This window comes from Schistocerca americana, chromosome 1, assembly GCF_021461395.2.
Source record: "Schistocerca americana isolate TAMUIC-IGC-003095 chromosome 1, iqSchAmer2.1, whole genome shotgun sequence".
NCBI lineage: Eukaryota > Metazoa > Arthropoda > Insecta > Orthoptera > Acrididae > Schistocerca > Schistocerca americana.
Window position 1 is genome coordinate 1,040,828,294 of NC_060119.1, and position 21,565 is coordinate 1,040,849,858.

Sequence of the window (21,565 nt, forward strand, 5' to 3'; positions counted from 1 at the left end):
GCCATAGTTTGATTTAAAAATTGTGATTTTTATTTCGTCCACAGTCTGCCGATAGCCGCTATGCGGGTCTGAAAGATTTTGCTGTGGTGACGCAGCCGTTCACCAAGTCGCTCATCTTTCCTAACATTACGACGGAAGCCGGCCATCGTACAGATTACTCCTTTCTCTCGCAGGACTGCTTCCACTTCAGTCAGAAGGGTATGGCGAGAGGTAAGGTTAAGATAAACAAACTCATTGATACTAACATATCTGTCTAGATCTCTGTTTCCACTATCCCATGTTTATATCTGCATAGTGACACACACACACACACACACACACACACACAAACACACACACACACACACACAAAAGGGACCATAAAATCTTTTTTCCTTTCAACGCTGGCAGAAAGGATGCAACGCCCCCAAGGACATGGCCATTTTATTGATACGTGATGTTGAAATGTGGGTGAATTCGTAAAGGACCAAACTGCTGAGATCATCGCTCCCTAGAATTACACACTACTTAAACTAACTTATTCCAAGAACATCACAGACATCCATGTTCAAGGGAGGACTCGAGCCTCCCACGGGAGGGGCCGCGCAGTCTGTAACATAGCGCAGACCGCGCGGCTACTCCGTGTGGTATTGATAAATGATGTGATAAGTTTGTCATTATTGGAGTATACGACAACAAATCCAGGCCAAAAGGAAACACACATGTCACGGTAAAGGGCACCCAAACAGTCACATCAATACACAATGTACCTTCCTCTGGCGGGAACGCAGAAGTGTATTTTCTCAAGCAAACGATCGTCAAGGTGCCGAATTGCATCCTGCGACAGTCTGTCCCAAGCACTTTTCTTGCACTTAGGCAGTGGTTCTTGTAAGCTCTGGAGAATGGATAAGTTTTCGCTTCGCCAAATCCAATAGGTGTTTAATTGGCGAGATGTCTGGTGATCCTAGTGGTAACAGCAGTTGTTGTACAGCACGAAAAGCACTTTTTGTGGCACCAGCCGTTCGTGGACGTGCATTGTTTTGCTGCCGAAGAAAATGGCAGTAGCACGGGGACAAAAACTTGTACACTGAAGTTGCTCTGGTTACTTAACCCCTGCACAAACAGCAAACGTATAGCGCAAGCTGTAATTGATGGCCCCCCACACCATGGTGGCTGGGCTGGTACCTGTGTGTCGTGGACGAACACACCTGTAATAGGCCGCTTACCAGATCCACCCCTACACGTGCACGTCTATCACTCGCATACAGACAGAAATTGCTCTCCTCACTGAAGACAACAGTGTTATTTCACTCTCCAGTCGACTCTTCCACGACACCAGAGCAGCCACGGTCGTGGCGTCAGTGACAACCTTGCCAGAGGCACACGTGGTCTTAGTCCTGCTTCAGGTTGACTGTTCCCAGTGATTGTTGGTGACACATCAGGTGCAACACGTACCAGATATCTTCCTTGGATGATGTTCACGCGGCCACCGCTGCTGTCACAATACGTGGATCTTGATGTGGGCCTGTATTACACGGAAGTCCAGTACCTGATCTGCGAGTGTGGGAATGTTCCGCAGACCATTGCTGAGAGCAGCGAAACGCTACTGATACATTTACCGAAAATGTTCGACAGCATTATGTACTCGGCGGTGGGGCACAGTTGTTACCCTAGAGCGAATGTTGTCCACAGTTTTCACCTCTAAACTTAGCACAGTTACTGGCTGCGGAGTCGAAACAGAGAGTGCGTACAGAGGCCAGGCTACCAGAGAGCCATCAGATCGCCTGCGACAGTTCCAAATGAATCACCAACACTAGAACCCCTCAGTATTTTCATATTATTCGCTGGTACCACCAAACACAACCGTTGAAGGCGTTGAATTTTTTTTCCTGGCAGTGTATTACACTACTGGCCGTTAAAATTCCTACACCAAGAAGAAATGTAGATGATATAACAGTTATTGATCGGACAAATATATTATACTAGAACTGACATGTGATTACATTTTCACGCAATTTGGGTGCATAGATCCTGAGAAATCAGTACCCAGAACAACCAACTCTGGCCGTAATAACGGCCGAGCTTGGATAGCGTGTACAGGTATAGCCGCCCATGCAGCTTCAACACGATACCACAGTTCATCAAGAGTAGTGACTGGCATATTGTGACGAGCCAGTTGCTCGGCCATCATTGACCAGACGTTTTCAATTGATGAGAGATCTGGAGAATGTGCTGGCCAGGGCAGCAGTTGAACATTTTCTGTATCCAGAAAGGCCCGTACACGACCTGCAATATGCGGTCGTGCATTATCCTGCTGAAATGTAGGGTTTCACAGGGATCGAATGAAGGGTAGAGCCACGGGTCGTAATACATCTGAAATGTAACGACCACTGTTCAAAGTGCCGTCAATGCGAACGAGAGGTGACCGAGACGTGTAACCAATGGCACCCCATAACATCACGCCGGGTGATGCGGCAGTATGGCGATGACGAATACACGCTTCCAATATGCGTTCACCGCGATGTCGCCAAACACGATTGCGACCATCATGATGCTGTAAACAGAACCTGGATTCATCCGAAAAAATGACGTTTTGCCATTCATGCACCCAGGTTCGTCGTTGAGTACGCCATCGGAGGCGCTCCTGTCTGTGATGCAGCGTCATGGGTAACCGCAGCCATGGTCTCCGAGCTGATAGTCCATGCTGCTGCAAATGTCGTCGAACTGTTAGTTCAGATGGTTGTTGTCTTGCAAACGTCCCCATCTGTTGACTCAGGGATCGAGACGTGGCTGCACGATCCGTTACAGCCATGCGGATAAGATGCCTGTCATTTCGACTGCTAGTGATACGACGCCGTTGGGATCCAGCACGGCGTTCCGTATTACCCTCCTGAACCCACCGATTCCATATTCTGCTAACAGTCATTGGATCTCGACCAACGCAAGCAGCAGTGTCGTGATACGATAAACCGCAATCGCGATGTGCTACAATCCCACCTTTATCAAAGTCGGAAACGTGATCGTACGCATTTCTCCTCCTTACACGAGGCAACACAACAACGTTTCACCAGGCAACGCCGGTCAACTTCTGTTTGTGTTCAGATATCGGTTGGAAACTTTTGCCATCTCAGCACGTTGTAGGTGTCGCCACCGGCGCCAACCTTGTGTGAATGCTCTGAAAAGCTAATCATTTGCGTATCACAGCATCTCCTTCCTGTCGGTTAAATTCCGTGTCTGTAGCACGTCATCTTCGTGGTGTAGCAATTTTAATGGGCAGTAGTGCTTTAAATGGGTCTGTCCGAAACAATCTTTCCAAACAGTTCTAATTTTTTTCTACAGGCTCTTCTTTTCTGTGCAGATGTATATTCATCTGTTCATTAAACTGCACCACAAGGACTGATATCATTTGACGAAGTTTTACTTTTTTGTGTGTGTACACTACCACAGAAATAATACATGACTGAATTTATAGGTGAGTTGTGTAGAGGGTGCGGAATTTAGGCTCAACTCAGATGAGCATCGAATCACACTGAGATTGGGTCACAGATACTAGTACGCCATTCCATGTTACTTCAAACCTTTGCCAAAGTTCATCAATCGTAGTTGCTGGCGAGTAGTGGCGACAAGCCACGACCGAATTAATAACAGATCTTGAGAAGGTATGGTCCATGGCAGCAGTCGAAGTGCGTCTGTATCAAGACAGGTCAGGACAACAAAGGCAACCTGCGTTTTTATTTGCTTGAACGATAACATCAGGCTTTTAAGATGCGAGGCACCTAAGATGGGCACACCCACGCCGTAATTGTAATGGCTCCTGTACAAATTAGCAACAGTGCGAACCAGAGCTGATTGTATTGCGTACTCATGAGTCCCCATACCATCACGCCGGGTGCTGGTCCTCTATGATGATGAATAATGCAGTCTGGCAATGTTTGTTGTTCTCGGGTCCTCCATGTATGGATATTTACACTGCGCTAATACAGGTGGAAAAGAGATTCGGTTGAAACGGCGAAGTGGTGCCATTCCCTAGCTCAGTATTCTACATCTATATCTACATCCATACTCCGCAAGCCACCTGACAGTGTGTGGCTCTAGGGTACGTTGAGGACCTCTATCGGTTCTCCCTTCTATTCCAGTCTCGAATTGTTCGTGGAAAGAAAGATTGTGTGGGCTCTAATCTCTCTGATTTTATCCTCATGGTATCTTCGCGAGATATACGTAGGAGGGAGCAATATACTACTAGACTCCTCGGTGAAGGTATATTCTCGAAACTTCAACAAAAGCCCGTACCGAGCTACTGAGCGTATCTCCTGCAGAGTGTTCCACTGGAGTTTACCTATCATCTCCGAAATTAAGTAATCTAGTAAACAAAAGTGAAAAACGTACACGAATATGTGCTAATGATGATAGATTCAGTTGACCACAAATGTGTGAGACTTTTCAGTGTCACCTGATTTACATCTTAAGTTCTATATTGGTATACACTACTGGCCATTAAAATTGCAATAATTGTCGAATTTGCATGAACTCAACTTCATACTTGGATATGTGCTTTATCAGTGAGTAGATTACTTAATTATCCTGTAACGAAGTGCGCTGCTCTCCGATGGATCTCCTCTATCTCTTCTATCAACCCTATCTGGTACGGATCCCACACTGGTGAGCATTATTCAAGCAGTGGGCGAACAAGTGAACTGTAACCTACTTCCTTTGTTTTCGGATTGCATTTCCTTAGGATTCTTCCAATGAATCTCAGTCTGGCATCTGATTTACCGACGATCAACTTTATATGATCATTTCATTTTAAATCACTCCTAATGCGTACTCCCAGACAATTTATGGAATTAACTGCTTCCAGTTGCTGACCTGCTATATTGCAGGTAAATGATAAGGGATCTACCTTTCTATGTATTCGCAGCACATTACACTTGTCTACATTGAGATTCAATTGCCATTCCCTGCACCATGCTTCAATTCGCTGCAGATCCTCCTGCATTTCAGTACAATTTTCCATTGTTACAACCTCTCGATACACCACAGCATCATCTGCAAAAAGCCCTCAGTGAACTTCAGATGTTATCCACAAGGTCATTTATGTATACTGTGAATAGCAACGGTCCTACGACACTCCCCTGCGGCACACCTGAAGTCACTCTTACTTCGGAAGACTTCTCTCCATTGAGAATGACATGCTGCGTTCTGTCATCTATGAACCAATTCAATCACACAGTTGGTCTGATTGTCCATATGCTCTTACTTTGATCATTAAACGACTGTGGGGAACTGTATCGAAAGCCTTGCGGAAGTCAAGAAACACGGCATCTACCTGGGAACCCGTGTCTATGGCCCTCTGAGTCTCGTGGACGAATAGCGCGAGCTGGGTTTCACACGATCGTCTTTTTCGAAACCCATGCTGATTCCTACAGAGTAGATTCATAGTCTCGTTGGTCGCACCACTGTCAAGATGCCTCTCCCCCGTCGCCTCAAAGGACACCGCAACAGCGGTCGTATTCGTCCAAGTACCTCTGTGAGCATGTGTCTTTCCGCAAACAGGATAATTTCCTGAGTGAAGCTACGGGTGTGGCTGTACTGCCGAACGCACAATGTCCTCTCGGGCAGTAGTCATTAGAGGCCGCTAGATCCTGCGTGGTCTCGAATAAGGCACTGCTGCAATCAAAGATTCCGCACCTGCATTACATTCGCGATATATCAACCAACGTGAGTAGCAACATGCTGGAACAATAAGTTGCAGTCTTGATAAGACGAAATACTGCCCTTGTCGAATTCCAACACGTGCTGGTATACGTTTTCCTTGTTACACAAGGTATACCACGACCTTCTCACAATCAATATTCAGATGCGATTTCTGAACGAGAAACCCTCTACATAATATCTTCTTATGTATACATTGTGAATGGCGTTGCTCCTACTCACTGATAAAGCACATATCCAAGTATGAAGTTGAGTTCATGCAAATTCGACAATTATTGCAATTTTAATGGCCAGTAGTGTGTACCAATATAGAACTTAAGATGTAAATCAGGTGACACTGAAAAGTCTCATACATTTGTGGTCAACTGAATCTATCATCATTAGCACATATTCGTGTACGTTTTTCACTTTTGTTTACTAGATTCGTCGACCTTCTCACTGTAAATTATATATCCTGGTATGTTATGTCAAAAATTAGAATTTTCTCTTGTTTGCTAGCTGTCTCCCAATAATATTAATTTAGTAAGCACAGTTCGAAACTTCCGTGCTCTTTAAATTTTATTTTTACGTTGAAGTATCACACCATTGTACTACAAGCCTCATAAATATGGTAGCAACAGAGACATATGACGTGATTCGCATATTTATAAGTTAGCTGATACCAGGTAATATCAGCGAGAGGCAATGGATATTTCTCAAATCAGGTGTCTTAATTTCTATTATAGTCAGTCTTAGCTAACATACTGAAAATGCTGCAGCCGGGTAGAATACACAGATAGTGCATATTTCTCATATTCGGGCAAGTCTGAGCCATATGTGGACGCCTAAACACTCTCAAAAGCTTCAGTCTACCAGCGATTTTCCCCCAACATTTTATAAGTGCGTGAGATTATAGTCAGTATCATTCATTAAGTTGATCAGAGTCAACAAACTCTCATATAATGAGTAAAAAATTACCTGGAAATTGCTGATTACATGACACTTATAACAGACTCACTTGAAAATTCACATGAACAAGTAACAGAACAGTATAATCAAGCAGGAAAAGTAAGAGTACATATATGTTAAAAAAACACTGTTCGTGACAAATGTCAGTAAGGAACCTCAAAAACCTAAAATAAATAACAAAACAATATCTAAAGTAGACTATTTTAAATATCTAGGAGGATATTTTTCAGACGTCATGAAGGAAAATACAGCAATAGAGACTAGAATACTTAAAATGGAGAGAGCCTTTCAAATAATAAGAAACATCTATACCAAAAAATCTTTATGCTGAAACACAAAACTGAAAGACTGTGGAATATATCTAAGACCACAAGTAGTCTATATAGCTGAAATTCTTAAAATAGCTAGGAAGGGAGAGTTTCAAAAATGAGCAAAAACTGAAAGAAGAATTCGAAGAAAAATACTACGACCTAGAAGCATCAGTGAATCAGAATACACATTAATATCTAATAGAGAATTATATCTAAAAGTTGGAAAGGTAACAGATTTAATGAGAAAGAGGAGATTAAAATTCTATGGTTACATAAGCAGCATGAATAATGACAGAAAAAGTAAACAAATCTTGGACCTACTGAACAATTACAAATCCTAAATGATATGGCTCAGAGAAGCAGGAAGAGATATGGAAGATGGAGGAGTCAACATGGACACAATAAAAAAAAGGCAGCAATAGAAGAGGTAGCCTTTCACGACAGAAAAACATTAAGAACTGAAAGGAAGTGATCACAAGAATAGAAGAAACAACATTCTCGAAGAGTGGAAGAAGTATGATTCAAAGGAAACTATAGTTGAAAATGGAAAAATGAAAATGAAGTCCCATGCTTCTTTACAGAGCGTAGGGGAACGATGCGGGAGACCCGCACTGCCTTACTAGGCAAGGTCCTAATGGAGGTGGTTTGCCTTTGCCTTCCTCCGACCGTAAGGGGGATGAATGATGATGATGAAGACGACACAACAACACCCAGTCATCTCGAGGCAGGAAAAATCCCTGACCCCGCCGGAAATCGAACCCGGGACCCCGTGCTCGGGAAGCGAGAACGCTACCGCGAGACAACGAGGGCGGACCATAGTTGAAAACAAAGACGCAAAAACAATGTTGTTTCAACGTATCCTCAAAAAGGGTTACTCGAAATGAAAAATAAACAAGAATTAATTATGTTTTCATAATCTTCAACGTGGGTTTGAAAAACACCGATACGCTGCTAAAAGTTTCATCTCCTATGATGTAGGATTTACACTCTTGACTGCTCTATTTCCGCAATTAGATACCGCTGTTCCTCTCAGACAAGGTCATGATCTCAACCGCAAATCTCAAAATCATGTAGAGCATTTTCCGGCAGAAGTAAAGGTCCGGCACACAGTTTTAATCTTGCAGGAAGTTTCAAATGAGCGTACAGTCCAACGCAGAGTGAAAATTTTATTCTCAACACTATGTTTATTATTATTTCAATGCATGAAGCCCTAATCCCAAGCTTGTTGAGCACATGCTTGGAAGTAACTCCGTGAATTAGCATCACGAAAGTCCAGATTGCTCGCCTTTGTGTTCAAAACATTCCTTGTGCTTGAACAGAATTACCAAAAGATTAGGTACGAAACGACGTCAAGAAATGAAACTATTCAGTGGAAATAATTTCATGCATCCTAAACATTAAAGTATTTACATTCACCTTCAGGATCAGTTAGTGAATAAGTACCTTTTCGGGTTATTCGCCCATCTACCCCCTGTTACGGAATTTTGCTGTCTTCTCGTTCAGAAATCGATTCACCAATTTGAGATGTTCCAATACGAACAGAATTATGCATAAGGACTATATCTGGGAAATAGCCTACTAAATGAGTGATTGGTTATTAATTATACTTGAAAATAAGCTCTAGGGTTTTTTTACCAGTTCAACCATGTATTCAGGTTCAAGCCTAAATACACCTGGTAAACTCCAGAAGTGCAGGAATCTCCAACTGCACAAAAGCTGAAAGTATCTTCGGACTCTATTAAGTAGTCTGGGGCTGTATGTATTCAGATTCACATTTTGAAAAATTGATCTGTTTTGATGACAACTCATTAGTTCGAAGAAATAGTCAGCGTGTTAATTTTCTAAACAGAGAAAGAAACAAATATCACGCTTGCGTAGGAGACAACTTGATTTACATGTTCCAAATTTAAAAAAAGTGAGGTAATCCAGGGATAACAGATGTAAGTCTTGCCCGTAAGAGAGTTCAGCCCTAATTGTCGCTCGGTTTGCAGTGATCCTACTAAAAACAGTATTTAGAAGTTAAGGAAAAAGTCTACTGCCGGAAGTGAAGGTTTAAGAGCAGGCCATGACTGGTGCCTTGGCGTGCGCAAGTGTTACGCTGCGGCTGCGTGCATTGATGCGCTTGTTTACAGTGGAGCGCCCATTTGTGCCCAAGAAAAATATTTGTTGAACTGCAAGTAACATGTATCTTTCAACGAGAGATATCCTGAAATTTGATTCTGAGAGAAATACAGAAAGCTTTACCCCCATCGGTATTTGGAAATGGCTAATTAATGATGTCAAGTTGCTTGATAAGGAAGTGTTAGGTACTGAAATTAACAACGCTACAAATTGTGTACATGATAAACCCACAAATAGCGCTCTTTGTGAGAGAATAGTCGGGAACACTAGTTGGATTTTGTTTTTGTTGTGGTCTTCAGTCCGAAGACTGTTTTGATGTAGTCTCCATGCTACTCTATCTTGTACAAGCCTCTTCATCTCTGAATAACTACAGCAAATTACATCCTTCTGAGTCTGCTTACTATAATCATCTCTCGGTCTCCCTCTACGATTTTTACCTACCACACTTCCCTCCAATACTAAAATGGAGATCCCTTGATTCAGAATGTGTCCTATCAACCGATCCTTTCTTTTAATCAGGTTGTGGAACAAATTCCTTTTCTCCACAGTTCTTTTCCGTACTTCCTCATTAATTAAGCGATCTACCCACCTAATCTTCAGCATTCTTCTGTAACACAACATTTCAAAAGCTCCTATTCTCTTCTTGTCTAAACTGTTTATCGTCCATGTTGCACTTCTATACATGGCTACATTCCATACGAATACATTCAGAAAATACTTTCTAACATTAAAATTGCCTGTCTGTATTTTATATTCTTTCTACTTCAGCCATCACCAGTTGTTTTGCTTGGGCAAATAAAAATCTCAATTACTACTTTAAGTGTCTCTAATTCCTTCCTCAGATTTTCCTTTGGTTTTCTTTACCGCTTGCTCATTGTACAGGTTGAAAAACGTCTGGGACAGGTTAAAATACTGCCTCACCCACTTCTCACTCACTACCTCGTTTTCATACCTCTCTACTCTTATAACTGCCGTCTGCTTTCTGTACAAGTTGTAAACAGCCTTTCGCTTTCTGTAATTATCCCTGCTAACTTCAGATTTCAGAGAGAGTATTCCAGTCAACATTGTCAAAAGCTTCTCATAAGTCTACAAATGCTACTAACGTAGGTTTGCCTTTCCTAAACCTACCCTGTAAGATAACTCGTTGGGTCAGTATTGCCTAGCGTGTACCAGCATTTCTCCGGAATCCAAACTAATCTTCCCGAAGGGCGACTTCTATCAGTTTTTCTATTTTTCTGGAAGAATTCGTGTTAATAGTTTGCACCCATGACTTCTTAAATGTTAGGTCGGTAATATTCACACCTGTCAACACCAGCTTTCTTTGGAATTGGAGTTACTACATTCTTCTCGAAATCTGAGGATATTTCTCCTGTGTCATAGATCTTGTTTGGTCATGGGTGACTCTCACAAGGCTACCAGATGTCTGTTGGAATGTCTTCTTCTCCGGGGCCTTGTTTCGTCTTAGGTCTTTCAGTTCTCTGCCAAATTTTTCTCGCAGTATTATGTCTCCCATCTCCTCTTCATCCACGTCCTGTTTTATTCTATAATATTGGCTGTAAGTTCATCTCCCTTCTATAGACCTTCTATACATTCTTTCCACTTCATTGTAGCAAAAAATTTAATCGTAATGATGGTTCTGTTAGCACAGTGTTAATAACATACTCACGTTTTGGCTTTCGATCAGTGAAAGTCTGTTAGCACATTGTTAATAACATACTCACGTTTTGGCTTTCGATCAGTGAAAATCTGTAATTTACCGTTCAAAGTGCTGCTCGAAATGATCAGAGATGCGCTGTTTATGGTATCAGCAAAGAAGTGTGGTCTGAAACCTTTCGGAAAAGCAAATTTAATTGCAGTCGAATAGCCAAAGTATGAAGTCCGTTCAATAAGTAGTACAACATTTTTTTCTAAAAGCAGTTCGGTTTTATTCAAGATTCTAATACACCATATTACTCTCCACTCTTTTGGCTAGAAAACCCTATTTTGAACGTAACCTCCGTTCAGTACGACGGACGTATGCTAGCTTACTGGGGGCTGCAGGAGAGAGGATTCTAAGCGTGCATGGTGCTGCCTTACTTTCAAATGGTTCAAATGGCTCTGAGCACTATGGGACTTAACATCTGAGGTCATCAGTCCCCTAGAACTTAGAACTACTTAAACCTAACTAACCTAAGGACATCACACACATCCATGCGAGAGGCAGGGTTCGAACTTGCAACCGTAGCAGCAGCGCGGTTCCAGACGGAAGCGCCTAGAACCGCTCGGACACAAAGTCCGGCGCTGACTTACTGATCGACGTAGTGGCTACTTCTTTTTACATCAATGACCTTATCATCAACGTACTGCCTCCCAAGGAGTGCATATTTCATGGGGCTAAACGGATGATGTTGTCAAAGATGAATTTATTCATCTTTGACAACACCATGTACACAAACATCTGTGAAATTTTTATAAACATGTCTGTGCAAATGTACATCCTGAATGAAGTGACATGCACTAAAACGACGAAGAAAAGAATGTTTGCTGGAGCTAAAACATTGAAAACGCTTTCCTTGGATTATGTGGTAAGTTTATACTGGTCATTTTCCAGTATTTTCCACATATTTTCCGCGTTCAACTTACGAAATTCATAACCTAACATTAAACCTTTTCGTGGGCAGGAATAAGCATTTGACCTCATTCACGAGAAGAAGTAAAACATGTATTAAGACAAATTGCACCTGACGATGGACCCAAAGGGTCCGAAATGCATCGTGTAATTAATAAAAGACGAGAAAGTTGTGACTGAAGCCGTTGTTTAATTCATACCTGCAATGTTTTGAATACAGTCACGTTTTAAGCTGCAAAATATGGATAAAATTAATATGATTCATATGTTTTAACCAATTGTATGAAGTATCTATAAAAAGGTGAGATACAAGGCTCAGCCAACAAAGAGGAAGTTAATTATACATTTTCTGTCCTTTTAAATTATTATCGCTTTAGAAGGTGTATCTGTCTTAACCTTTAAATCGCTACAGACGTTCTTTCAGCATCCAGTGTTGCGGGCGACTTTTGCTAAGGCTGCACTGCTCGCCAAATTCTGGTGCCTGGGTTGAGAACGCTGAAATACTTGTCATCTAATTTTAAGAAAATAATCAGATGAAAGACTTTGATTTTTGCACATTACAGTCTGATATCTTCACTCGATAAAGAACGGAATTTCTTTTGGTTATCTGTCATATTTACAATAAGTTAAACATAGCGCGAAATTATAAGGATTTTCCAGAGGTAAAAACGCATTGCGTAAACTTTACGTATGGTTGATTTTATCTTGTACATTGCTTTCAATGAAACGTAGGTAAGATATCGAAATTTTACTTAAAACTGAGAGCAGAATGATATCTCATTTCGTTCTCAAATTATTGGGTTTCAATTTTTAATTTTTTCCCTCTAAGGACAAACTTGTAAATTAAACAAGAAGAAAGATCACAATTTTATCAGAATATATTGCATTTTATTTACTTAATGCCGAAGTACCCCTTGTCTTTATTATTCCCGTGTCGAAAAGAGCACAGACAACTGAAAGGAAATGAATTGATAACACATAGTGAAAGTATTTTTAAAATTATAACGAAGAAACTCGTCGATGAAGGCATAACTAGAGAGCGAAAGGCAAAATGGAATAAAAGGTAGCTCAGCCGGTAGGGCACTTGCCCCCAAGAGACATACATTCTGGGTTCTAGTCTCGGTCTGGCACACAGCATCAGTTCACCAGGAATCTTCAAATCTGAGCATACTTCACTGCAGAATTAAAATTAATTCTGCAAATAACAGTGTTGTCATTTAAGAATCAAAGAGCATTTTAAAAATAAAATTAGCATCAACTGAAGGTCATCATAAGACGTAAATAAACATATTACAGTATTTAATAATTTCAACTGCAGAACGCCAGTTTTTTTTTAGTTTGGAATTACTATTTTCACTATTTTTCATCTGAAAATTAAGATTAAAATTATCAAAATATTTCTTGGTGTATGTCTTCTGCTGCATTATGTGGTGAATGGCCATGATGTAACTGATGTTTGAATGTTACTATATGGATTAATTCCGTACCAATTAAAGTATATATCCTGTACTGACATCAACTGATACGCTGTATCGTCTACACTAGTGTAGTCACTCTGATGTGTGGTGTAAACCCCATGATGCAATAAGACCCGAGCAAATCACTACATACCAGATGCGATGGATCACTTTAACGGAATAGTCCCCTACGAAGCCTGTTATGTCGCACTGAACAATATGTAGTCCTGCCTTTCAACAAATACAGGATGATCAAAAAGTCTCGATCCATTTCCAAGAAATAATGAAAGAACTTACATAATACATAATTATAATCCATTTCTGTTACAACTTGGCTGATGTTAGCCCGCGACCGCACAGTTGATGTTACCTAGAGGTGCAAGTGGACTTCACAAGGCAGTTTCACAAGCCAGCACCAGTAAGAAAAAGCATTCCTTGTCAGTAAGTTCCAAAGAACTGGAACGTTGCCCGTGAATCACGCTCCGGGAGATCTGTACCATAAGAGACTGTTCAGCGAATCAGAGAAGCAATCGAAAGAATTTCGAATACATCAATTCGTCGTTTAAGCAACGAGTTAGACGTGCCAAAGTCAACGATATTGTGCTCAAGAAAAGAACGTATCACATTCAGTTACTTCACAAATTAGACCACGAAGGTTACTCAACTTGCCAGTCTCCGTGTTACTATTTGATAGACCGCTGCAAACAACGAACAACTGATGAATCACATTTTTTAACTAATGAGGCCACATTCCACATTTACGATCATTACTGCTACTTAACGAGCCTCCTCAAGCTACCACTAAATGGCAAAGAGACACACCAAAAGAAAATGTGTTGGATTCACAAAGTTTACACTTTATGAGACTTTATTTATTTGCAAAAGCGAAAACTGCAGGCAACCTGTACCTTGATACGCTGGAACAATTCCTGGAACCATAGTTTTGGAGCAAGAAGGCATTGTTGACACGCGTTCCAACAGCACTCAGAACCCCCTCACTTTTGACTCACAGTAAGAGGATACCTGAACCAAAAATTAGCGCACAAATGGATAGGCAGACGTTACGCAGGTCTGTGGCCATCATGTTTAGCTCATTCGACACCCTAGAATTTCTTCCCTTCGCGGTACTCTGAGTCAAGGGTTCGCAAAACAAAGGAAAGGGAACTCCAGGATCTAACAGCTTGATCCTGGACGCAGCGCCGTCCATTTAACAAGATATGCTTCAGAATGTATTCAGGTCAGCTCTACAACGGCGACAGCAACGCCTTAAAATGGACACCATGTTGAAGTGCGATTAAATTTGTATTGGATTGCGTTAAACATAAATGTGTATCAAGTAAATACATCAGTTATTTCGTAGAAATTGATCGAGAGGTTATGACAACTCTGTATTGGGGTAATTTGCTGAGTACACAAAACGCAGAACGGAATATCTGAGATGGATTCACTCACAGACATCCTCACGCCTAAATGTAGTTGGTTTGTCTGGTAGAAACACCGTAGAAATGAACATGAAAGTCTCAACTATATCTTATGTACAGCCGACAAGTACCTGAAATAATCTTTAAGTTTACATTATGAGCCAACGACTTTCCAATGCTTAGGAGTTAGTCGTTATCTACCTGGTATAGAAACTTGATCATTTATGAATGAAAGTCAGCCTATGATTGGAATTTCGTAACAGTCTGAAGATTAATTCCTGTAATTTCTCTGTGTCAATAGCTGCCAATGCACTGTGGAACAACATGATGGAGCCGGTTGGCCGTAAATCCGAGGACTGGGATGATACATTCTCCCGCTTTCTGTGTCCCACTGAGGAACGGCCGTATATTTACACCTCTGGGAACAGCGGCGTCTGAATATTTCACCAGTGGTGCAACAGCTACAAATGTTCAAGACAGTTTAACAAACAGCACACGGCTACCTGCTTAGTTTGTATAAGGATGGAGCCACAAGTACGAGTACAAAGTCAAGATACCCAAGATTACCTATGTATTCAACTTGAAACAGTATTATCGGATGTAAATGTGTCTACCGCTCAACAGATGTTCTCTCACCAGGCTTCCAAACAAAATCACCATTACATCACATCGCTGGAAGCGTTGTAGTCTTCCATCTCCGATGAAATCATTATTTATTACTTTAGTGGCATTGCGTTTGCGCGAGATTTCCAATGTCAGCACTACACAATGGCACGTTTTACTACGCCGAAACGTGCAATATTAGAAACAGTGCAGGTTTTATCTGTTGCACTTAAATAATGAGCGCAAATTTAATTACGATAATTTCTAATAAGCTCTATGTCATAGAAACAGCTAATATTTTCAAGCGAAAAGTTTAACATTTAGCAGCATAATCAAACTGTTGATGTTTCAATGGATTATGTGTCCACAAAGATTAAAATTTGTTCATCAGTTTCCAGATAGCAGTTCTTGCAGCGTCAAAAATTTGCCCAGAACTTCATTCTACTGGTTGTACTGGTCAATGTACATAAGCACTTTTTGTGAATTTTTAACTACTTCATTCTAGTCATATGAGTCTACTGAAATCAGTTATTTTTGTACTTATCTGCTCTTTACGCTTTTGAGAAGTAATAGAAAATAATGTAACATTAATGTATCTATCCGACGATCGAATTTGTTGTTTGTAAAATTTCTCTAAATATAAGTTGACCACTGTTGTCTTTAAATTACGTTGCTGGTATGATTACAGAATTGTGTCTGTTCATTGTTGTTTTGCTTTCCTAGATTAATAATATTGTTTCGCAATTTATGTACAGATTTCTACAGATGAAGATAAGCTTTGAATCCTCCCCATTTGTAACTTCCTTGCTGTCCCGAATTTAAAGTCTTTGTACCTCACTATTTGCTCATAGTGGTGTTAATCATATTTTCTCTACATCCATGACCGATTTAGTAGTTTGTATTTTGAAATGGTTGTAGTGGTACTCCTCAAGTAAGACTATCTTTGGCATAAGAGGTAAAAGCTGCTTCGCATGGTTGTGAAAGAATATGTATTTGTTTTTGTATTTAGTGAAGCTATAACACGGCTTGCATCTTCACGGATTAACTATTAATAAATCTGCTTCTGCATTAGTACGTTAGAATGATACTCAGTGCCTCACCGAAAATCAGCAGAATACGAATGCGAGCAACGTTTATAGAAAGAAATACCCGGAGGCGAATGACGAACTGACTTGAAAGGAATGTCAAAGTTTTGTCTAGTTATGCTCGAACTGGGAGTATAGAACCGTCACCCGAAGCTTTCGCACTGACTAAACCACAGTTACAAACGGCGAGAGTTGGGGTGTGTGTAGGTTGCTGTATAAGCTAGAATTTAAATAACTTTTGTGGGATCTAATATTCCTTGACTTCTGCTAAGAGGTAAGCTCTAAATTCTGGTTGCGAAATATAATTGTTACAGCGTTTTTCTTTTTTATTTATTTTTTTATTTTTTTTTTATTTTTTATTTTTTTTTTTTGCATCAGTCTTCTGACTGGTCTGATGCGGCCTGCCACGAATTCCTCTCCTGTTCCAAGCTCTTCATCTCAGAGTAGCACTTGCAACCTACGTCCTCAATTATTTGCTGTATGTATTACAATCTCTGTCCTCCTCTACAGTTTTTGCCCTCTACAGCGCCCTCTAGTACCTGGAAGTCAATCTCTCATGTCTAAACAGCTGTCCTATCATCCTGTCCCTTCTCCTTATCAGTGTTTTCCACATGTTCCTTTCCTCTACGATTCTACGCAGAACTTCCTCATTCCTTACCTTATCAGACCACCTAATTTTCAACATTCGTCTATAGCACCACATCTCAAATCCTTCGATTCTCTTCTGTTCCGGTTTTCCCAACAGTCCATGTTTCCCTACCATACAATGCTGTACTCCAAACGTACAGTCTCAGAAATTTCTTCCTCAAATTAAGGACGATATTTGATATTAGTAGACTTCTCATTACCTTCATCTTTCTTCGATTTACCCTCAATCCATACTCCGTACTCATCAGACTATTCATTCCGTTCAGCAGATCAAGTAATTCTTCCTCACTTTCACTGAGGATAGCAACGTCATCAGCGAATCGTTTCATTGATATCCTTTCACTTTGAATTTTAATTCCACTCTCGAAGCTTTCTTTTATTTCCATCATTGCTTCCTCGATATACAGATTGAAAAGTAGGGGTGAAAGACTACATCCTTGTCTTACACCCTTTTTCGTACGTGCACTTTGTTCTTGGCCGTACACTATTATTATTCCCTCCTGACTCTTGTACATTACCCATCAAAATGGTTCAAATGGCTCTGAGCACTATGGGACTTAACAGCTATGGTCATCAGTCCTCTAGAACTTAGAACTACTTAAACCTAACTAACCTAAGGACAGCACACAACACCCAGCCATCACGAGGCAGAGAAAATCCCTGACCCCGCCGGGAATCGAACCCGGGGACCCGGGCGTGGGAAGCGAGAACGCTACCGCACGACCACGAGATGCGGGCGTACATTACCCATCTCTCTCTATAGCTTACCCCTACTTTTTTCAGAATTTCAAACATCTAGCACCATTTTACGTTGTAGACCGTTTTTCCAGGTCGAAAAATCCTATGAACGTGTCTTGATTTGTCTTTAGTCTTGCTTCGCTTATTAACCGCAACGTCAGAATTGCCTTTCTCGTACCTTCACCTTTCCTAAAGCCAAACTGGTCGTTATCTAACGCATCCTCAATTTTCTTTTGCATTCTTCTGTATATTATTATCAGCAACACGGATGCATGAGCTGTTAAGCTGATTCTGCAATAATTCTCCCACTTGTCAGCTCTTGCCGTCTTCGGAATTGTATGGGTGATGCTTTTCCGAAAGTCAGATAGTATGTCGCCAGACTCATACATTCTACACACCAACGTGAATAGTCGTTTTGTTGCCACTTCCCCCAATGATTTAAGAAATTCTGTTGAAATGTTAGCTATCCCTTTTGCCTTATTTTATCCAAAACTCTTTTAAATTGTGATTCTAATACTGAATCCCTATCTCTTCTAAATCGACTCCTGTTTCTTCTTCTGTCCCATCAGACAAATCTTCCCCCTCATAGTGGCTTTCAATGTATTCTTTCCACATACCCGCTCACTCAGCGTAATTGATAATAATCATAACTTTGACAGCAACAATTTAGCAAAACAAGCACGTGTCGTAAAGTGCTGCTGTTTCTTCAAACACCTGTATCTTCCTCTGCTAAGCTTAGTTGGAAATAATCGCTGACAGAAGAACAATACTGAAAAATATATTTGATAGTCGTATTCAGGATGGTCAGAAACAGTCTGAAAAGCTTGTGAGAGCGTTGCAAGCAAGCCTGTGCTGAGAAATAACTGAGAAAAAAGTTCGATATGTTGCGCCGTTTTCGTGTTAGTTAACATTGAATTTGGCTGATCAGTCCATTGCGCACGCAAATTCAAGTGGCCCACCAGATCCAGTTAGAGTCAGATGGTCTTTTAGCGTACCTGTTAGCACAAGGGACTGCTCAGCCTTTAGCTCAGGTTCGATCCTTTTTACTGCCCCATGTCGAATCGTTGTATCGCACTCTGGTTAGGTTTTAGACTGACGACACCGACTCTGGCGGGCCGCCTGAATTTGCAGGCGCAACGGCTTCACAGCTAATTTGAGTCCTAATTAATTCTGAAACAGAGCAACGTATCAGTTTCTTTGGTAACAGTTATTTCTCAGCGCGACCTACCATGCAACAGCCTTACAAACTTTTCAGATTGTTTCTGACCAACCTGTATAACAAATATCTTTCGTAACGCATTTATACACTTAATCAAATAAATTAATTAGAGAACAGACCAGGCAGGAATTATTGGAATGGGACGGAAATCCGTGAATGTGATGTACATTTACAGATAATCAAATGATTACATTTTCAGGAATATTGGACGATTTATTCAAGAGGAAGTGTTTCACAAATTGAGCAAGTCAGTCACGCGTTGGTCCATCCCTGGTCCTATGCAAGCAATTGTTTCGCATGGCACTGAATGATGGCGTTGTAGGAGGTCCTATAGTGCAAATATATCTATATATTTGGACTATATTACATTGCATTATATCTATAGTGCAAATTCTGCCCAATTGGCGCATTTTATCGTTACACTCTCGAGCAGCTGATTGGAGGCCGCAGCCCATAATGCTTCAAAACTTCCCTGTTGGTGAGAGATTCGACGACCTTGCTGGACAAGATAAGGTTCGGCAAGCGCGAAGATAAGCAGTAGACACTGTCGCAGTACCAAGGCGTTTTTTATTATATATTCGATTAGTACGTAAAGAAATATGAATGTTTTAGTTGGGCCGCTTTTTTCGCTTTGTGGTGGATGCCGCTGTAATAGTCACAAACATATGGCTCACAATTTTAGACCAACAGTTGGTAACAGGTAGGTATTTTAAATTAAAATACAGAACGTAGGTACGTTTGAACATTTTATTTCGGTTGTTCCAATGTGATATATGTACCTTTGTGAACTTATTATGCCTGAGAACACATGTTGTTACAGCGTGATTACCTGTAAATACCACATTACTGCAATAAATGCTCAAAATGTTGTCTGTCGACCTCAATGCATTTGGCAATACGTGTAACGACATTCCTCTCAACAGCGAGTAGTTCACCTTCCGTAATGTTCGCCAATGCATTGGCAATGCGCTGACGCATGTTGTCAGGCGTTGTCAGTGGATCACGATAGCAAATATCCTTCAACTTTCCTCACAGAAAGAAATCCGGGGATGTCAGATCCGGTGAAAGTGCGGGCCATGGTATGGTGCTTCGACGACCAATCCACCTGTCATGAAATATGCTATTCAATACCGCTTCAACCGCACGCTAGTTATGTGCCGGACATCCATCATGTTGGAAGTATATAGCCATTCTGTCATGCAGTAAATCATCTTGTAGTAACACCGGTAGAACATTACGTAGGAAATCACCACTTAGATTGCCATCAATAAAATGGGGGGGGGGGGGGGGGGGGGAATTAACCTTCCTCCCAATAATGCCGAACCATACATTAAGCCGCCAAGGTCGCTGATGTTCCACTTGTCGCAGCCATCGTGGATTTTCCGTTGCCCAATAGTGCATATTATGCTGGTTTACGTTACCGCTGTTGGTGAATGACGCTTCGTCGCTAAATAGAACGCGTGCAAGAAATCTGTCATCATCCCGTAATTTCTGTTGTGCCCAGTGGAAGAGCTGTACACGACGTTCAAAGTAGTTGCCATGCATATCCTGGTGCATAGAAACATGGTACGGGTGCAATCTATGTTGATGTGGAATTCTGAACACCGACGTTTTTGAGATTCCCGATTCTCACGGAGTTTGTCTGCTACTGATGTGTGTATTAGCCGCGACAGCAGCCAAAACACCTACTTGGGCATCATCATTTGTTGCAGGTCGTGGTTGACGTTTCACATGTGGCTGAACACTTCCGGTTTCCTTAAATAACGTAACTATCCGGCGAACGGTCCGGACACTTGGTTGATGTCGTCCAGAATACCGGGCAGCATACATAGCACTCGCCCGTTGGGCGTTTTGATCGCAATAACCATACATCAACACAATTCGAGCTTTTCCGCAATTAGGAAATAGTCCATTTTAACACGGGTAATGTATCACGAAGCAAATGCCGTCGACACTGGCGGAATGTTACGTGATACGACGTACTTATACGTTTGTGACTATTACAGCGCCGTCTATCACAAAGCGAAAAAAGTGGTCCAACTAAAACATTCATATTTCTTTACGTACTACACGAATATGTAATAAAAATGGGAGTTCCTATTTTAAAAAACGCAGTTGATATCCCTTTGACCTATGGCAGCGCCATCTAGCGGGCCAACCATAGCGCCATCTGGTTTCCCCTTTCAAGCTAGACGAGTTTTGTTCTTAGTAGTTTTTTCGTTTGATGCTTATTTCGTGAGATATTTGGCCCAGTCACTATCAATGAACCACCCTGTATTTATATATATATACACACCTGTCCATATGTCAGTCACAGTGTCTGCAAATAAAATGCCATTTTTGTTTTTTTTTTCCAAAAGCTTGTCTTCGTGCTTACAAAACTCTACATTGGCCAGCGCGGCCTCGGCATCTCCCCCAACTGGGAATGTTGTGAGCATTATGGGCAGTGCTCTCGGGATTTTGAATATCTAATGCGCCAGTTGGACAGAATTTGGTACTACATCCATCAGGAGAGCATCGAACAACTTTATCAATCAATGTCAAACCGAATAACTGGTTTTAAAGGGCCAGAGCTGGACGAACACGTTAGTGATTTGCTCAGTTTGTGAAAGTCTTTCTCTTGAAGAAAACAAATTATCCAATTTTTCTGAAATTGTAATCATTTGCCTGTCTGTAGAGGTACATCGCATCTACTGATTCCCGTCCGATTCTAAT

At 41.2% G+C, this 21,565-nt stretch overlaps 1 protein-coding gene across 1 annotated transcript in view; it reads left to right on the top strand.

Moving 5' to 3' along the window:
• The window catches only part of LOC124549418 (phospholipase B1, membrane-associated-like), a 126,741-nt gene extending 110,910 nt beyond the window's left edge, over nucleotides 1-15,831 (top strand). Inside the window, exons 7-8 of the mRNA XM_047125243.1 lie at nucleotides 45-210; nucleotides 14,859-15,831. Coding sequence (XP_046981199.1) covers nucleotides 45-210; nucleotides 14,859-14,995 — 303 coding nt within the window. The 3' untranslated portion in view covers nucleotides 14,996-15,831. The remainder of the gene's footprint in view (nucleotides 1-44; nucleotides 211-14,858) is intronic.
• Nucleotides 15,832-21,565: the final 5,734 nt, after the last annotated feature.